This window comes from Hyaena hyaena, unplaced genomic scaffold (genome assembly GCF_003009895.1).
Source record: "Hyaena hyaena isolate Hyena2069 unplaced genomic scaffold, ASM300989v1 scaffold_260, whole genome shotgun sequence".
NCBI lineage: Eukaryota > Metazoa > Chordata > Mammalia > Carnivora > Hyaenidae > Hyaena > Hyaena hyaena.
Window position 1 is genome coordinate 1,225,663 of NW_024080892.1, and position 19,319 is coordinate 1,244,981.

Consider the following 19,319-nt stretch of genomic DNA (forward strand, 5'->3'; position numbering starts at 1 on the left):
AGTGGCAGTCATAGACTGGAGATTAAATGTGGTGTGCGTTTACAAACTGTACCTATAAACTGCGTTAACTGTGGGCACTTTATCCAGCTTTTCCTTTTTTTTTTTTTTAATTTTATGTCTTTATTTTGAGAGACAGAGTCAGAAAGCGAGCTGGGGAGGGGCAGAGAGAGAGGGAGACACAGAATCTGAAGCAGGTTCCAGGCTCTGAGCTGTCAGCACAGAGCCTGACACGGGGCTTGAACCCACAGATCGTGAGATCATGACCTGAGCCGAAGTCAGACGCTTAACCGACTAAGCCACCCAGGCGCCCCTTTATCCAGCTTTTCTAAATTCCATTTCCTCAACTGTAAAATGGGAATAATAAGCATACTTAATGCGCAGCTTGCTGCCGGGGTGGAAGTAGATAACGTTCCAAATCGTTAGCTCTAGGCACTTAAAGTAGCTGTTCCAACAATGACCTTCTGCTCCACCTCACAGACGAGGAAATAGGCCTAGGAGTCCAAGAGGTTTGTTCGAGGTCACAGCTAGTTAACAGCAGAGCGAAAACCTAATTCCAGATCCCTGACGCCTCGCTAGGACCCTTCCCTGCTTCCCCCCCCCCCCCCCCCCCCCCCGCTTTTGTTGGTGACCGAAGCCAGCCATCTTGTCTCTGCAGATTAAAAACTCACCCCTTATCCCCCAGTGCCCGCTACACTGAGAAGCTTCTACCAATTCCCGACGACAAAGTCAGCGAGCTCGGGCCTTGGCTATTTTCCATTTAGCAAAGAGGGGGGAAGGAGACAGACGACCCTGGATCCCTAGAAGTAATTAAAGGTTAGTGGTAGTTCTAGGCGTGGCCAAGTCTAAAAGAACCCGAGGTCCGAGCGTTCCTGCCTTTGCATACCAATACAGCTACTTCACCCTCCCAGCCCCGCCCGCGGGCGGCTCCCGCACCCTCCCGGTCAGCAGCTCTCGCACCTGCAGCGCGGAGGTGGGCGCGGGCTCCCGGCGAGACTGCCCGGGGCCGGACCGGCGCCTCGGACGTCCGAAGGGGCGGGGCCGAGCTGCGCGTTCCGGCCCCGGGGCGTGGCCTCGCGCAGGTGCGCGGAGAGGCTCCGGTTTCACTGAAACTTCTCCGTCTCCGGGGAGGCGCGCGCAGAGGCTTGGATTCGAGCAGGTGAGGCGGTGGCTTTCTCTCAGAGCGGCCAGTGGGACTCCGAGTTTCAAATCGTTGGCGGCGAATCCCCTGCCCACCTGGCGTCGGGGCTGCGGGAAGGATGCGAAGCCTGAGCGCGGCGTGGCTGCTGGGGGGCGCCGTCCTGCTGGCGGCCTCTGCGTCCTGCAATCGCACCGTCCAAGGTGAGAAGCTTGGTGGAGGAGGCCTCCTGCAGCTAAGGAGCAGGGGTCCCGGGCACATGCACAGGTGGTGGAAGCAGGGCAGGTGCAAGAAGGGTGTCCTGTTGCCGCCGACACCGCCTCTCACCTCCCCCTCTCGGAGGCTTCGATGGGGATCCCTGCACCAGGAGAGCACGGGGCTGGGGCAACTGGGAGAGGCTGAAGTCCGCGGAGGGAAGAGGAGGGAACGGGGTGCTTGTCTCTAAACGGTACCTAGAGGGCTCAGCCTCCTCTCCCCAGGGTTGGCTTCTTTGTAAACTCTCAGTCCTTAAGGAGCTTTTCGCACACACTTACGGGCCGGTCTCCAAGGACCCCTTAGAATTGGCTGGCTCAGAGCGGTGTGGAAGGGGTGAGAGCCCGCGGCCTGGGAAACTTCTCCCTCGCTCTTTGTGACCTCCTCAGCTTTTGGAGCCTCCTCTTTGGGGTCGGCTCACCTAATTCGAAACTGTCCTGGGGCCCGAAGCTCCTCTGGCACGGTGGATCGCCCGGTATGGAAGGGCCGGACCCCGCTGGGTTTTCGGGATATTGAGCGCTCAGCCTGGAGCTTTAGGCCACTCGGTTGGGCGTCACGCAGATTTTACAGATGGAACTTCTTGGAGGCTGCCTTTTATTCGACCAAGTGACTTACTGCGGCCCTGGGTTTCCGGGCCTTTGTATGCCGCACGGAACCTGTTTTGGCAGCCATTGAGGTCTGTATGACCAAGGCTGTCAGCTCCGGGAATGGAGCAGCACCGGAGCCGTCTCGGCGGAGCGCAGGTGCCAGCTTGTGCAGGGCCGCCGGGTTCCGCAGGTGTGCTGCCCCAGGTGTGCCCCACCTTGTCCTACTCGGGGCGGGATCTCCCCGGCTGAGCAGGGCTTCGAGGGGATATTTGGTGAAGACCGCGCTACCGTGACGCTATCGGGTGCTTAGCTGTTGGGGCTGCCGGGGTAGTCTACAAAGGGAGGGTTAAATTTCCTTGTGAATTTTGTAAAAGAGCAAATCACTGTCAATGTGAATTAGATGGAAGAATGTGATTCTTTTTCCCCTGGAATTACAGGAGAGGGTATTCTAGGATATGCTTGAAACTGGCACCACTGTGTACCTTTTTTTGGTTGGCATTACAATAAAGGCATTTATTTATTACCAGGAGGTATTGAAACTGTAATGAACACTTTTTGACTTGCCTTTGTCTTTTAAAGTTGGAAACTTAAAATTCGGGAGCAAAGCTAAGTATGTGCAAACATTTTTTTAAAAAAATGTAAGTATAGATTACTGAACGCTTCTCTGATTTAGACAGTTCCTATAGGAAAATAGCCCTGAGGATTGGCTTCTTGTTTACAAATTGAGGGGGCTGGGCTGGGAGGTGGGCATTCAATACGGTCAACTTGTTTGACAGCAAAAAATCAAGTTACTTGTTAACCAGAAGTATTTAATATTGCACCTTGTGGGTTTGTTGTTGAGGGTTTTTTTTTCGTTTTTTCTTTTTTTTCCCCCCTCCACATACTTTTGTTCCTTTACATGGTAACTTTCCTAAAGGTTAGATAACAGACTTAGGTAGATGGAGCTTTCCTCCCAACGTGAAAGTAAATTGAATTTGATTAAGAAATAGAGTGTCCCCTAAGTTTTTCTGCCCCTTCGCATACCTCTTTGCTCATCCACTTTTACCTTAACCCTTATGCATGCTTCTCACTTTGCTACAGGGCAGATAGTAGGTTTGATTTTCCTCCTGGCCTTTTATGATCTCACCCAAAAGACTGACTCATGGAGGGCAACTCTGCCCAGGATACACTTTTCTCATTTTACAGATGTGGGCCTCTGAGTTGAGGGGGAGGCAAGGAAAACACTATCAGGCCACATTTACATTCCAGTCACAACATTAATTGATAATTATTTGTGTAAATATGTTTACTCTGTCTTCCTCCTGGACCCTAAACTCTGGGAGGCCATGGACTGTAGTGTCCTCTCCATCATCATGGTACAGCACAGTCTCATTATCCAGAGGACCTCAGTAAATATTGCATGAGGAATGAAGTGAGGGCACTTGGCCATAGAGATCCGGCAGGGTGATGGCAGTTTGGCATTTCAATCAGATTGGTTTAGGGACTGACTTCTTTGTGCCACATCACAAGCCTGGGAGGTCCCCTACGATGCAGTCATTCTGTTTTTCTTTAGAGACTGAAACTTCTGTTCTCTTAGTAAGTGACTATGAATTATACAAGTAGTATACGATCACAGGAGAGCAATAATTAACAAAATTTTCTTTGAAAAAGACAAGTTTAATTAAGTCCTTTGCAGTACCCAAAGTAAACCACTTCTGACATTTTAAAAATGTTTTTAAAATGATTTTTTAAAACGTTTTATTGGGGCACCTGGGTGGCTTAGTCGGTTAAGCGTCCGACTTTCGCTTAGGTCATGATCTCGCGGTTCGTGGGTTCGAGCCTGGCATCGGGCTCTGTGCTGACTGCCGGCTCAGAGCCTGGAGCCTGTTTCAGAGTCTGTGACTCCCTCTCTCTCTGACCCTCCCCTGCTCACGCTGTCTCTCTCTCTCTCTCTTCTAGAAATAAATAAAACATTAAAAAAATTTTTTTAAAAATAAATAAATAAAAAATAAAAACGTCTTATTTATTTTTGAGAGAGACAGAGTACAAACAGGGGAGAGGCAGAGAGAGAGGGAGACAGAATCCAAAGCAGGCTCCAGGCTCTGAGCTGTCAGCACACAGCCTGATGTGAGGCTCGAACTTGTGAGCTGCGAGATCATGACCTGAGCTGAAGTCTGACGTTTAACCGACTGAGCCACCCAGGCGCCCCCAATCCAGACATTTTGTTTTGTATCCTTTACCATTCTTTCATACATCCTAGCATAAATTATGTACTCACAACCAGAAAATCTTTTTGTACAGCATGGGATTATATAAACATCAGTATCATGTCAGTAAATAAAAACACTTTTAAACTCTACATGTTATAGGAAGATTTATCATAATTTGACAATTAATTTGTTAATGGACACATGGGGTATTTCCAAGGTTTTGTAATAAGAGAGAATACTATAATGAATGTGAAGATGGGACTCTAAATTTGTGTTTGGTTTCTCACTTGCTTTGTACATAGTTACTAATTAACCTAGATAGATGATGTTTTCATGGCCTGTGTTTGACTTTCTTATGGTTTTATTAGCTGGGCAAGTGTTGAGAAGAAAACAGTTCATCCTGAAAGAACACATGAAAATGTCCTGATGTGTACCTAGGGAGTGGTCTCTGGTAACCGAAGCTTTCATTTGTCAGTCTGTGTTCCCACATGTTGGAAGCAAATAGATTTGTGTTGATGGGATAGTAAGGGAACAGGATTTAAGAGGATAGTTAACACAAAATACTTGCTCTGTGCTTGGTTTGGCGAGAAGGATGGGCCACTGAGGGATGTTTAAAATAACAAAGAACAAGTAGTAGTTTTAAAGTCAAAAGTTTGGGCACCTGAGTGGCTCAGTCAGTTGGGCAGCTGACTTCAGCTCAGGCCATGATCTCATGGTCTGTGAGTTCGAGCCCCGCTTCGGGGTCCGTGCTGACAGCTCAAAGCCTGGAGCCTGCTTCGGATTGTGTCCTCCCCCTACCCCTCTGCTCCTCCTCCACTCACATTCTATCTCTGTCTCTCAAGAATAAATAAAACATTAAAAAAAAAAAAGTTAAAAGTTCTCCATCCATTTCCCCCCACAATCCTATGAATCAGAAATGTTTTAAAACAGCAAAAATCCCCCATTCTCTCTCCTCTCCAGTGTCAACAGACTTCTATGCACAATACAGTAAAACTTTGGTTTGGGAGCATAATTCATTTGAGAAATATGTTTGTAATCCAAAGTACTTGTATATCAAAGCGAATTTCCCCATAAGAAATTATAGAAACTCAGATTATTCATTCTACAACCCAAATATATTCATATAAAAATGATGACAATACTGTAATATAATACAAAATAATAAAGAAAATACAAACTATAAAGAAAAACAAACACATTTACCTGCACTTACCTTTGAAAACCTTTGTGGCTGGTGTGAAGGAGGCAAGAGAGAGGAGGGTTATTGTGTAGGACAACTTTCACTATCACTAATGGAATCACTACTATCTATTGGCTCAGTGGAATCTTCTGCATGGAGGGCATTGTATATGCTCGCATGGATGTTGACTATGATATTAATAAACTCTTGTCATATACTGTATCTAATGTAACTGGCAATAAGGCAGCAGAAGAAAGGGTCTGTATCTGTGGGCAGCCTGACCTAGAATGAAGCAAAGCGTTCCTAAGCTTACTCTTGTATGGAAAAGCAAGGGACTGTCTGTCCATAGGTGATTTGAAGTGACAAAAAAATGCACTAGTGCCAGTTGTGGGCACCTTCCAGCATTCTGAAAAGTAACTCATTTCTGCCAGATATCGTAGCCTGAGACCGAGCATCTGAGCATAAGAGACAGTCACCCACAATTCCTCATTCCACACATGCGAGAGAGAGAGAGAGAGAGAGAGAGAGAGAGCGTGCGAGAGAGAGAGCACAGAACCATTGGCTTAGTTGTGATCGTGTGATGTTTGGCATTGTGTACTACTCACATATTACCACTCGTTTATCAAGTTAAAATTTATTAGAAATATTTGCTTGTTTTGGGGAACACTTAAAGAACAAGTTACTTACATTCCAAGATTTTACTGTATCTATATTTTGTAACAGAAGAAAGATTTTATTGTATATACTGTGCTATAATTTATTTTTTTAATGTTCATATATTTAATGGGGCAGAAAGAGAGGTAGAGAGAGGCTCAAGCAGGCTCAAAACTCAGTGCAGAGACCAACGCAGGGCTTGATCCCATGACTGTGAGATCATGACCTGAGCCCAAGTCAAGAGTCAGATGCTTAACTTACTGAGCCACTCAGGCGCCCCACAATTTATTTTTTTAACCTAAATCTACTCATAGTCAGTAGAGGGAAATTTATCCATGCTTTTATAGGGGGACTATTATTCATTATATAAATGTCAGAGTTTACTGAACTAGTCCCCCCCCCCCCCAATAATCTCTGCGTAACGTGGGGCTTGGACTTACTACCTGGAGATCAAGAGTCACATGCTGTATCCACTGAGCAAGCCAGACACCCCAAAATAGTCTCCTTTTTTTTCTTTTTTTAAGTGCATTTTTTTTCTTTTTTTTAAAGTTTATTTATTTATTTTGAGAGGGAGAGAGAGCATGAGCAGGAGAGGAGCAGAGAGAGAGGGGGAGAAAGAATCCCAAGCAGGCTCCATACTGTCACCACAAAGCCCAATGCGGGGCTTGAACTCAAGAATTGTGAGATCATGACCTGAGCCGAAATTAAGAGTCAGACACTTAACCGACTGAGCCACCCAGGTGCCTCCTGGTCTCCTTTTTAATAGTTATTGAGACTAACTTTATGATTACTTTTTTTTATTTTTGAGAGCACAAGCAGGGAGGTGCAGAGAGGGAAGGGGGTAGAGGACCCAAAGTGGACTCTGTGCTGACACAGCGCCGGATGCAGGTCTCAGATTTATAAACCTTGAGATCATGGCCTGAGCTGAAGTCAGATGTTTAACTGACTGAGCCATGATACCCAGAGCCAGGTACCCAGAGACTGTTTTTATTTAGCCATGATACACATATCACAGTAAATATTCTTGTACCTAGTAGTATTTCTGTGAACTTTAGCTAGTATATATGCAGGGCAAATTCCTCTAAGTAAATTGATAGATCTTAGGACAAGCACACTTTAACTTTTGATGTTTTGCCAAACTGATCTTCAGAAAGATTATCATACTAATTAACACTCTTTTGAAAAAGAAATCCAAACAACATAGAGGCCTGTGAAATAAAAAAAAGACACTTCTCCCCTCTGCACCCATTTTACTCCACAGATAATGGCCATTGTTTATAGTTTGGTTAGTATCCTAGATTTCAGCATTTTGTAAATAAATTATAATTTTGTTACACGCATGGGAGCATACTGCTCTGTCAGGTGTTTTTCTCACTTGATAGTATATTGTAACTATCAATTGCATCTCAGTATTATTGAATAGTAAGTATTGCGTCTACTATTAATGTTAGGAACCATATGGGGATATGGTCAGTTAGGAATAGGGGCTGATGAACATTGCTTATTTCCCTTTTACATTTGGGGTGGTAAGTGCTGCTTTGAGTGTCTATGAGTGTATATTCTTGCATACTTGGGTAAATATTGTTGGTTACAGCCCCTAAGTGGGGATGTTTTTATAGCCAGTACTTTATTTTAATTTTTTTGTTAATGTTTTATTTATTTCTAGGAGAGAGAGAGACAGCATGAGCAGGGGAGGGTCAGAGAGAGAGGGAGTCACAGACTCTGAAACAGGCTCCAGGCTCTGAGCTGGCAGTCAGCACAGAGTCCGACGCGGGGCTCGAACCCACGAATCGTGAGATCATGACGTAAGCGAAAGTCGGACGCTTAACCGACTAAGCCACCCAGGCGCCCCTATTTATTTCTAATTAATATTTTTTTAATGTTTGTTTATTTTTGAGTGAGCACGAGCAGGGAGGGAATGGGTAGAGAGAGAGGGAGACACAGAATCCGAAGCAGGCTCCAGACTCTGAGCTGTCAGCAAAGAGCCTGATGTAGGGCTCGAACCCATGAACTGTGAGATAATGACCTGAGCTGAAGTCAGCTGCTCAACCTACTTAGCCACCCAGGCGTCCCATGTATGGTATTTTTGATTGAGACCATTCAAGGTTATTTATATGTTGGAATGTTCTCAGGAAATTTTTCTCAATCTCTCCCTCCCTTTTTATTTTTTAAAATTATTTCTTACTCTTTTTCCCCTCTTTATTTTAGTGTTCTTATTGAAAACAGATTTTGATTTTGATCTCTGTGAATGAACCTTCCTGACCTTGTATGTGCTTGTTTCTATGGAGAATTTTAAACATATGAAGGTAGAAGATTATAGTGAATCCCACACTCAGCTTCACTGTGCTCTAGCCTCCTTCCTGCCATATTTTTTTAACAGCTTTGTTAAAGATATAATTTGCATACTATCCAATTCACCTACAGTTCTCTAACTTGAAGGATATTCACAGTTGTATATCTGTCACCACAGTCAACTTTAGAACATTTTTATTACCCCAAAAGAATATCTCACCACTCCCCAATTGCCCCATTCCCCAGCTGCTGACACCCATTATTCTACTCTCTGCCCATGGATTTACCGATTCTGGACATTGATGTAGTCGAAATCATACACTACATGTTCTGTTGTGACTGGCTTCTTGTACATAGTCTTTTCAAGTTTCATCCATGTTGTAACATATGTCAGTACTTTTATTGTGAACTAATATTCCATTGTGTGCATAGACAACATTTTGTCCATTCTTCAACTGATGAACTTTTGGGTGGTTTCCACTTTTTGATGCTTATGCCAGTGCTATGAGCATCCATGTACACATTTTTGTGTGGACATGTGTTTTTATTTGTCTTAAGTATATACTTAGGAGTAGGAATTGCTGGCTCATAAGGCAGCTCTACGTTTAGCCGTTTGGAGAACTGCCAGATTATTTTCTACAGTGACTGCACCGTTTTACATTTCCACCAGCGGTATCTGGAGCTTCCAATCCTTGTGTTACTTTGAAATGAGTCCAAATATAATTTCATCTTAAAATATTTCAGTATGTATTCACAAAAGATGAAGATTTCATTTTCACACATAACCACATAGCCACTTAAAATACATCCTTAACATAATCAAATATTCAGTCACTATTCAAATTATTGTCTCATAAATGTTATAAGTACTTTTTTCTTATTAAAAAAATTTTTTTGGTGGGGGGAATCTGGGTGGTTCAGTCAAGTTAAGCGACTGATTCTTGGTTTCGGCTTAGTTCATGATCTATCGGTTTGTGGGTTTGAGCCCTGCATTGGCTTTGGGCTGACAGTGCACGGCTGACTTGGGATTCTTTCTCCCTCTCTCTCTACTCCTCCCTCTCTCTCTTCCTCTGTCTCCCAAAAAAATAAATAAGTAAACTCAAAAAAAAATTTTGTAAGCTCTCCATCCAACGTGGGACTTGATCTCACAACCCTGAGATCAAGATTCGCATGCTCAGGGTGCCTGGGTTGCTCAGTTGGTTAAGCGTCCGACTTCGACTCAAGTCATGATCTCACAGTCCATGGGTTTGAGCCCCACGTCAGGCTCTGTGCTGATAGCTCAGAGCCCGGAGCCTGCTTAGGATTCTGTGTCTCCCTCTCTCTCTGCCCCTTCCCCGCTCACTCTCTGTCTCTCAAAATAAAGACATAAAAAAAAATTAAAAAAATAAAAAGATTCACATGCTATACTGACAGAGCCAGCCAGAACCCTATGTAAGTATTATTTTAATAGATTGCATCAGGATCCAAATAAGGACCACTACACATTACATAGGTTGATAGGTCTTTTAAATTTTTTAATCTCTGAGTCCCTTCTCCATACCTCTTTCTCTCTTATTTTATTTTTGCTTTGCAATTTATATTTTGAGGAGATTAAGTCCTTTATCCTCTAGTAGTTTCCACAGTTTGGATTTTGCTGGCTCGCTACTTGTGGTGTTATTTAATATTTCCTGTTGTCTTCATTTCCATTAATTTGGTGGTAGATCCAGGTGCTTGATCAGATTCAGGTTTGTTGTGTTTTTGCAAGGTTAGCTTCATGGGTGCTTCTTTTCTTTCTTTTTTAAAAAATGTTTATTTAGTTTTGAGAGGGAGAGATCAAGCAGGGGAGGGGCAGAGAGAGGGGACCAGAGGATCTGAAGTGGGCTGTGCGCTACCAGCAGTGAGCCTCATGTGGGACTCGAACTCAAAGAGCACAAGATCTTGACCTGAGCCACAGCCAGATGCTCAACCCACTGAACTCCATGGGTGCTTCTTTTCTTAGGCACACAATGTCTGGTTATCATTTTTGTGATATTATTAAATATGGAAATCAATGTCAAGATTTTTCTCCCTTTTGTAAAGCAAGCTATATATAATTTTTTGTGATAGTAAAAAAAAAAAAAAGTTTTCTTTGTGGTAATTCTAAAATCTTGGTGGCTCAGTCCTACAGAAATGCAGGCTAACTCACTGGATTTGTCTCGGTGGGCTGTGTCCAGGGTGGAGGACCTAGGTCTTTGAATGGCAGAGTTCCTCAGGACACAGTCCACCAGTCAGTTACCAGCTCTGACCCACTCTCTCTCTCTCTAGAGTTCGTGAACATTTTACAGACCAACAGAGAATTATACCTCTGGAAGGGCTTCAAGCATGTTGATATTAGTACAAATAAATATATAAATTATTAGAGAAGGAGCTAATTTAAAGAGAGTCATTTTTAAAATGGTGACATTTGGGGCGCCTGGGTGGCTCAGTCGATTGAGCATCTGACTTCTGCTCAGGTCATGATTGCAACAGTTTGTGGGTTCAAGCCCTACATTGGGCTCTGTGCTGTCTGTGATGAGACCGTTTCGAATCCTCTGTCTCCTTCTCCCCCTGTGCTCTCTCGCATGCGCTCTTCCTCTCTCAAAAATGGGTAAGCATTCCAAAAAATATTTTAATGGTAAAATTTTACCTTCAAAATTTTCTGTTTGAGGAAAACTATGCGGAGTGGGCATAGTTAGTTCAGTCTCCAAAGGTTCCAACATGTGAGCTCAGGTCAGGGCCTCAGGTGCAATGTGGTATAGAGTTCAGAAGCATGGACTCTAGAAATGGACTGCTTGGTGTTGAAACCCGACTCCTACCTAACAACTGTTTAACCTTGGGAAAGTTACCTCATTTCTTTGTGTACCAATTTATACATTTATAAAAGGAGGGTCTTTTATAATAGTACCTCCGTCACAAGGTAGTTGTGAAAGTAAGTTAATCCATGTAAAGTGTTGGACCTATGGCGGACACATGAGAAGAGCCCCCAGTAGGAGCACTTACTGGTACTCAGGTAGTTACTGTATTTTGTAGAGCTGTGCTCCATAGTCCCTGGCCTGTGCCCCTGTCTTTGTGAGGCGTGGCTACTGACAGGATCAGGCCAGGAGAGCCCTTGATTCTCCCTTGTCTCCTTCAGTGACATGCCTAGCTGGGCCTCTCTGTCCATCCCAGGTATATTGAGCACCTGCTCTATGTCCAGGGCTATGCCAGGGGCTGTGGGAACTAGAAACAAAATTATGACATGGTCCTAGAATTAAAGAAACCTATAATCTCATACAGAGACCCTTGCCCTTGGGAGGGGCAAGGAGCAAGCCAGAGACATCTCATCTGTCTGTTAATAAAAAAAAAACTGGTCTCTTGAGGTGCTTCATACTTGTTTACTTTGCTAATTGGTTTTGAAAAACAAGTAAATGGGTTATGAAGTCATTGTAGAGGGTGGTGACTAGCTCTGTGTAAGGATGAACTAGAATCCAGTAGAAAGTATTAGAGTGTAGCTTGTGTAACGAAAGTAATTGTTTGGTGAAACTTTTTTTTCTATTATAGCTCATACCTACTGGAACTGGGTTACCATTTAGAATGTTTCTTATGTTTTAGTCAAGTATTTGAAGAATACTGTAATATTTAGCAATATTCTCTTATTTTCATTTAAAGATAATTCATATTCTTTTTTAAAAAGTGTAAAAGAAATAAGACCAAGAGATCAGTCTATCTTAAGTGTTTAATTTCCTGTGGCTGCTATAACAATCGCCACAAGCTGGTGACCTTGTTTATTAATTTATTTTGAGAAAGACAGAGCATGAGCAGGAGAGGGGCAGAGAGAGGAGAGGGAGAAGCTTCCTTGGCTGGTTCTGGCAGTGCTCCAGCCTCTGCCTCCATTTTCATATTGTTTTCTCTTTTCGGTACTTTCTTCTCTTTCTCTCAAATCTCCCTTTCCCTTTATTTTTATTATATATTTTTTTAATTTATTTTTTTGAGAAAGAGAGTGAGCAGGCAAGGAGCAGAGAGAGGGAGAGATAGAATCCCAAGCAGGCTCCATACTGTCATCACGGAGCCCGATGAGGGAGTTGAACCCACGAACTGTGAGATCATGACCTGAGCTGAAACCAAGAGTCAGATCCCTAACCAACTAAGCCACCGGAGGCGCATCACCCCCCCCCCCCCGCCTTTGCCTTTATTTTATAAAGACACTTGTCATTGGATTTAGGGCCCCCCTGGTTAATCCAGAATGATTCTCTCATCTTGATACTTAATTACATCTACAAAGGTCCTTTTTCTTTTTTTAAGTTTGTTACTTATTTTGACAGATAGAGATTGAATAAGCTGGGGAGGGGCAGAGAGAGGGAGAATCCCAAGCAAGCTCCCTGTCAGCATACAGCCCAGTGTAGGGCTCGAACTCACAAACTCTGAGACCTTGATCTGAGCTGAAACCAAGAATCCACTGCTCAACCTGCTGAGCCACCCAGACTCCCCAAGATCCTTTTCCTTTTTTTTTTTTAATTTTTAAAAAAATTTTTTATTTTTGAGAGAGAGAGAGAGCGCGCGCACGCATAAGCAGGAGAGGAGCAGAGAAAGAGGAAGACACAATCCAAAGCAGGTTCCAGGCTCTGAGCCATCAGCACAGAGCCCAACACAGAGCCCAGCCCAGGGCTCGAACACATAAACCATGAGATCATGACCTGAGCTGAAGTCAGACACGTAACCACCCGAGCCACCCAGGCTCCCCAGATCATTTTTCTAAAGAAGATAATGATCACAGATTCTAGGGATTAGGACATGGACACCTCATTTTGGGGGCTACCTTTCAATACACTACACTAAACGAAAAGTGAGGTATTGGTCTCCATACCCCTTTTTCCTCTACCTGAGCTAACTTATCAGACTAACTTCCAGAGAAGTGAACAATCTTGCTGAACATGGTGCAAAGCTAGGGGAGGAAAAGGTAATGACATAGCATAAAAATTATCAAATAAACTTGTGACTAATGTAACTTCCTCCCTGGCACATTATGATGGAATTTGCTATATTTTCTCTACGCGATGAAGACCTGTTTCTCAGAATTTGTGTCATCCAGTTGTCCCTCGTTTTCTTCTTCAGCTCCATGAGCACTTGGTTAGGCAGGATGTAGACCGGATATGCCATCTGTTTGTAGTTTCTTAAGTTTAATGCCAATATGGGACTGATAGCATAAGTTGTTAAAGCTTGTCATGGTACTTGCTTGAAAGTCAGAGCACAAATTTGTCTGAATACAAATAGTGCACTGACCTGTTCAGTGACCTTGAGGCCAGAAGACTTGCCTGCCAGCTGGCCTCCATTGGAAGGTCTCCAGGAGGCCCACTTAGAAGTGGGGGGAGTCCCTGCCCAAGGCTTGAGCTGTCCTTATGGGTGGAGAGGGAATGTACCTTGTGTTCCTGGGAATCTCCCTATGTTGGACTTTGGCAAGGACCAGGCTGGATTTCATCTCACAGCCAGAGGGAGATGGATGGCCATTATAACAACAGTTAAGGAGCGCCTGGTGGCTCAGTCAGGTGAGCCTCTGACTTTTGATCTCGGCTCAGGTCATGATCTCGTGATTTGTGAGATCAAGCCCCAGGTTGGGCTTGACATCTTGGAACCTGCTTGGGATTCTCTCCCTTTCTCTCTGCCTTCCCCACCTCATACTCTTTGTCTCTCAAAATGAATAAACACTAAACACACACATTTTAGGGGCTACCTTTCAGTTAGGAGTTAATGACTGTGGGTAGTTTGTAAAAATAAATTACTGTCAATTTTTTTGAGATTCAATAGAAATCAATGTTCTATTTGACATATACCCCACAACCCTCCAAAAAAATACCCATTGTAAAAAACAAAGAAACCAACAAACCCCAATAATTCCACCACCCAAAGCAAGCCCTTGTAAGCATTTTGTGTATTCCTTCTGTCCTTATCTAACGTACTTTTATTTAGGGATACTTGGTTGGCACTGTGGGTAGAACATGCCATTCTTCATCTTGGGGGTGTGAGTTCGAGCCCCACATTTGGTATAGAGCTTACTTAAAAACAAACAAACAAAAAGACAGCTTCAAAGTACTTTTACTTAAATAAACGAGCATTACTGCTGAAAGACTGATCTCTGTAATGACCCTTGTCTTGTCTGCCTTGCCTCTCTTCTGCAGGAGCCAATAGAACCTCTAAAGGAAGAAGTCTTATTGGTAAGATTGATAGCTCATCTCACATCACTGGGAAAGGAGTTACAGTGGAACCAGGCTTTTCTGTGGATGAGTTTTCTACCTCCGTCCTCACTGGAAAACTGACTACTGTCTTTCTCCCAATTGTCTACACAATTGTATTTGTGATTGGTTTGCCCAGTAATGGCATGGCGCTGTGGGTCTTTCTTTTCCGAACGAAGAAAAAGCACCCTGCTGTGGTTTACATGGCCAGCCTAGCCTTGGCAGACCTCCTGTCTGTGATCTGGTTCCCTTTGAAGATTGCGTATCACATACATGGCAACAACTGGATTTATGGGGAAGCTCTCTGCAAGGTACTCATTGGCTTTTTCTATGGCAACATGTACTGCTCCATTCTCTTCATGACCTGCCTCAGTGTGCAGAGGTATTGGGTCATCGTGAACCCCATGGTGCACCCCAGGAAGAAGGCAAGTATTGCCTTTGGGATATCCCTGGGGATATGGCTGCTGATTTTGCTGGTTACCATACCCTTGTATGTCGTGAAGCAGACTGTCTACATTCCAGCCCTTAACATCACAACCTGCCATGATGTTTTGCCTGAGGAGGTGTTGGTAGGGGACATGTTCAATTATTTCCTCTCTCTGGCCATCGGAGTCTTTCTGTTCCCAGCCTTCCTCACCGCCTCTGCCTATGTGCTAATGATCAGAACACTCCGATCTTCTACTATGGATGAAAACTCGGGAAAGAAGAGGAAGAGAGCCATCAGACTCATCATCACTGTCCTGGCCATGTACCTGGTCTGCTTCACTCCTAGTAACCTTCTGCTTGTGGTGCATTATTTCCTGATTAAAACCTGGAGCAAGAGCCACGTCTACGCCCTGTACATTGTAGCCCTCTGCCTCTCCACCCTCAACAGCTGCATTGACCCCTTTGTCTATTACTTTGTTTCACAAGACTTCAGGGATCATGCGAAGAATGCACTCCTTTGTCGAAGTGTTCGTACTGTAAAGCGGATGCATGTATCCCTCACATCCAAGAAATTCTCCAGGAAATCCAGCTCTTACTCTTCAAGTTCAACCAGTGTTAAAGCCTCCTATTGACTTTTGCAGCCTCTCTATTGGTTGTTTTACAGGAGGATTTGGAACCTGCTTGATGTTGTGGGTATGTTTCTGTCGGTTCCTATCTAAGCAGGTCTCACCACATACTACCATGTATATGCAGCACCTCTCGGGATTACTGGGAGCTTCCCTGTTTGCGTGAGGAAAGTCCCTCAAGTTAATGTAGATGTCAGTTTTAGAATTCTTTCTGATGCTCCCGGAAATGCAACCAACAGAGCAAACTTTTCAGAAGACGGTGAAACAACAGAAACTTGGTAACGTGTATAAACTAGCATCCGCGTGAAGACACGGTTCTTCACTGAGACTACATTTCTTTTACATCTGGGCTGTTAGGGCTTCAGTGCCCTCAGAGATGATCAGACCAATTGACTAACTTTACAGGCGAGGAAACTAGAATGGTAAAGCTCTCCGAAGTCAAGGGAGCTTCTGTTCCAACCAATGGCAGCCTCTTAGTATTGGACAGTAGAACGAGCATGTTCAGTGGGGTCCAACCACCCCACCTCGTCGTCAATCTGGTTTACAATGCAAGTTTGTCAGACTCAGGAATAAGAGCTCAGGGTCTGGGTCAGGAACCTGCATTTTAACAAGCCTCTGCTGCGTGTGCTTACACACGAGAACCTTTGGTCCAGGTGCTGCTTCTGCTTGACAAGGTGCCAAGGAGAAGCATATAGTGCTTTGAGTGTCTTTTACAAACAGCCTGTAATGAAATCTGTTTGTTGTCTCATTAGAGCTTTCAGCTATTTATCAGTCCTTTGAGGTTTTGTATATATTCTTATCACTACAAGGAAAATGCAGTGGAGGTTTTAAAGGTGGAGATACAAATTGTGTGTAACTTTATACTGATGCAGAATCTTCCGGTAGTCTGAGTTACAGATGGTTTCAAAGTAAGAATGGCATTTGCCACTTAGTATTTTTCATAATTAAAGTTGGACTATTTATTGTCAGTTTTATTTACTTGCTGCCAAATATGACATTGTAATGCCTTCACTGGATTTGAACCACGTCTGTTTGGAAAAGAATGCTAAAGAGATGTGATTCACAATATATGTAGGAGGCATTTACCCCAAACTGAATTTATAGCTGTTGTATTTGTGATTTTTTTTTGGAATAATTTTATTGTAGTGATTTATAAGTAACACATGACCCTGGTTTTTACAACTTATTTTTGAGTTGTGTGTTTTGTGGGTTAGTTTTGAGGGAGGGCATGGGAGAAGGGAAACCCCAGCGTCGCTCCTATAAAAAAAAATGATGTGATACTCACACTGTATTTCTTAGATGAACAGGGTCATACTGTATATACTGCTTGGTGACAGTTGTTTTCACAACTGACATTTTAGAATTTTTTTCAGATCTGTGTCTATGGGCTGACCTCTATTTTTAAAGGATACAGACTTTGGGGTGCCTGGGTGGCCCAGTCACTTAAGTGTCTGACTTCAGTTCGGGTCATGATCTCGTGGTTCGTGAATTCCAGCCCCATGTTGAGCTCTGTGCTGACAGCTCAGAGCCTGGAACCTGCTTTGGATTCTGTGTCTCCCTCTCTTTCTGCCCCTCCCCCACTCATTCTCTCTCTCTCTCTCTCTCTCTCTCTCTCCCCCCCCTCTCTCTCTCTCAAATTAAACATTAGAAAAACTTGTGAAGTATACAGACTTCAGTTTGGAGGTATATTGTGATGTCATTTCCCTACTGATGCCTCCTGAAGGCTTCTCTTTTTTGTTGTTGTTATTAAAACAATGCTGCACTGGACACCAGTGTAGACATCTTTGTGAGTATTTCTGTAGGATACGTGTCTGAGTAGAATGACCAGGTCAGGAGTTAGATGACCATTTTAAGTTTTAGCATCTCTCACCAAATTGCCTTCAGTAATTTGTATTTCTGCCAAAATAGTACCTTTGCGCCTGTTCCCCGAAATGCCCTCCCACACTTAGCTATCGGTGTTTTGGAATTTTGCTAACCTGACTAGAAACAAAATCTTATTGTTGTTTTACTTGGTACTGAAGCAGCACAGCTTCGTGGCTAACAGAGTTAACTCCTGAGCTGACAGGCAGGGCTGAATTCTGACCCCATCATATCTTGTTGGATTTTTTTTTTTACTTTAAAAAATTTTTAAATACACTTTTTAAATCTTTATATGTTTTTGAGAGGGAGAGAGAGAGAGCCTGTGAGTGGGGCAGGGGCAGAGAAAGAAGGAGACAGAGGATCCGAAGCAGGCTGCGTGCTGATTAGCAGTAAGCCCGTATGGGGCTCAAACTCATGAACCCACAAGATCATGATCTGAGCTGAAGTCGGACGCTTAATGGACTGAGCCACCCAAGTGCCCCTGTCATATCTTGTTTTGTGAGCTTAGGGAAGATCATTCTCTGTGCCTTACTTCCCTCATTTTGTAAGGTGAGAATAATGGTATTCCCCTTACAGCGTTGTGGGGGTGAAGTGCTTGGCGCATTTATGCACTCCCAAGTAGTATGTAGCATTGTCGCTGTTGTTCTCTGACTGCTAATGAGATTTCATTTCTGATCTGCACCTTTCCACCTCACTGCCTGTTTACACCCCGCCTTCCTGGCTTGCTCCACTCTGAGTCTCCCAGCAGGCTGAGGTTGTTCTCATTTTACAGGTAAGACACCAAAAGATGGTGGCCACTGAGTAAACAAGCAGCAGAAACAGAGGGCCCCCAGGGGCCCTGTGGCCCATAGGCTGATCCCGTGAAAAACTTACTTTGGTATTTGCCATTTCTTTGTTAGTCATTTTTATAATACATGCTGGTGTATCGAACTGAACAAGAACATATAAAATGAAAATTTACTTTCCTACCCATGCCCATTCTCATCTCCCAAAGGAAACACATTTTTGTAATAACTTTCCTACAAAATCTATATGTATATTATACTCTTAAAATAAGAAATATATGTATATGTATACATGCGCATATGTATTAACTAAGAAATCAGTTAATATGGATCTTCCCCATTGTTTTTTTAAAATATTTATTCATTTTCAAGAGTGTGAGAGATTGTGACTGGGGGAGGGGCAGAGAGAAAGAGGGAGACAGAAAATACCAAGCAGGCCCTGCATTGTCAGCACAGAGCCCGATGCTGGGCTTGAACCCACAAATCAGGAGATCATGACCTGAGCTGAAATCAGGGGTTGGATGCCTAACCAACTGAGCCACTCATCTTCCTCATTATTTTTAATGACCAGGTAGCATTCCATGTACGGACAATTGTTAATGTGGTCAGGGCCCTATAGAAGAGGGATGTTGTTTTTGGTTCATGTTTCATCACATGTTTGTGCCTTAAAAAGTATACAAGGGCACCTGGGTGGTTCAGTCGGTTAAGTGTTTTACTCTTGATTCCCGCTCCAGTCACAGTCTCATGGAGATTGAGTTGTGTTGGGCTTGGCACTGACAGGGTGGAACCTGCTTGGGATTCTTTCTTCACTTCTCTCTGCCCGTTTACCTTCCCCCTCAAGATAAATAAATAAACTTTTTAAAAAAGCATAAAAGAAATGACTGGAGCACTAGAATCATAAGAATGTGTGTTTGCTGAAGCAAAAGCTTTTCAAATTACTACATTTCTTTTGCCTTTGAGAGGGGCTTCCAAAGCCCCTGGGCCATACTGGACATAAATGAGGAACTCGGGCCCCAGCTGGGAAGCACCCTGGATGTGTTTGTCTCTGCTCCTGTGTTTACTCTCTTATTGGGGTCCAAATTTTTTCAACTATCTGCAAATTTGACTATTTTGCCCTCCACTGGCTCTAT

The 19,319-nt window shown here is 43.7% G+C and overlaps 1 protein-coding gene across 1 annotated transcript; it reads left to right on the top strand.

Moving 5' to 3' along the window:
• The first annotated feature begins 877 nt into the window (after positions 1–877).
• Positions 878–16,730, top strand: F2RL1 (F2R like trypsin receptor 1). The gene is made up of 2 exons (XM_039245535.1): positions 878–1,338; positions 14,439–16,730. Exons 1-2 carry the CDS (start codon positions 1,257–1,259, stop codon positions 15,548–15,550), a joined length of 1,194 nt encoding a protein of 397 aa, XP_039101466.1. The 5' UTR covers positions 878–1,256; the 3' UTR covers positions 15,551–16,730.
• The last annotated feature ends 2,589 nt before the right edge of the window (positions 16,731–19,319 follow it).

Coding starts and splice junctions, on each gene's coding strand:
- F2RL1 (XM_039245535.1), top strand. CDS start 1,257: ATGCGAAGCCTGAGCGCGGCGTGGCTGCTGGGGGGCGCCGTCCTGCTG. Junction 1,339..14,438: donor CTGCAATCGCACCGTCCAAG/GTGAGAAGCTTG, acceptor TCTCTTCTGCAG/GAGCCAATAGAACCTCTAAA.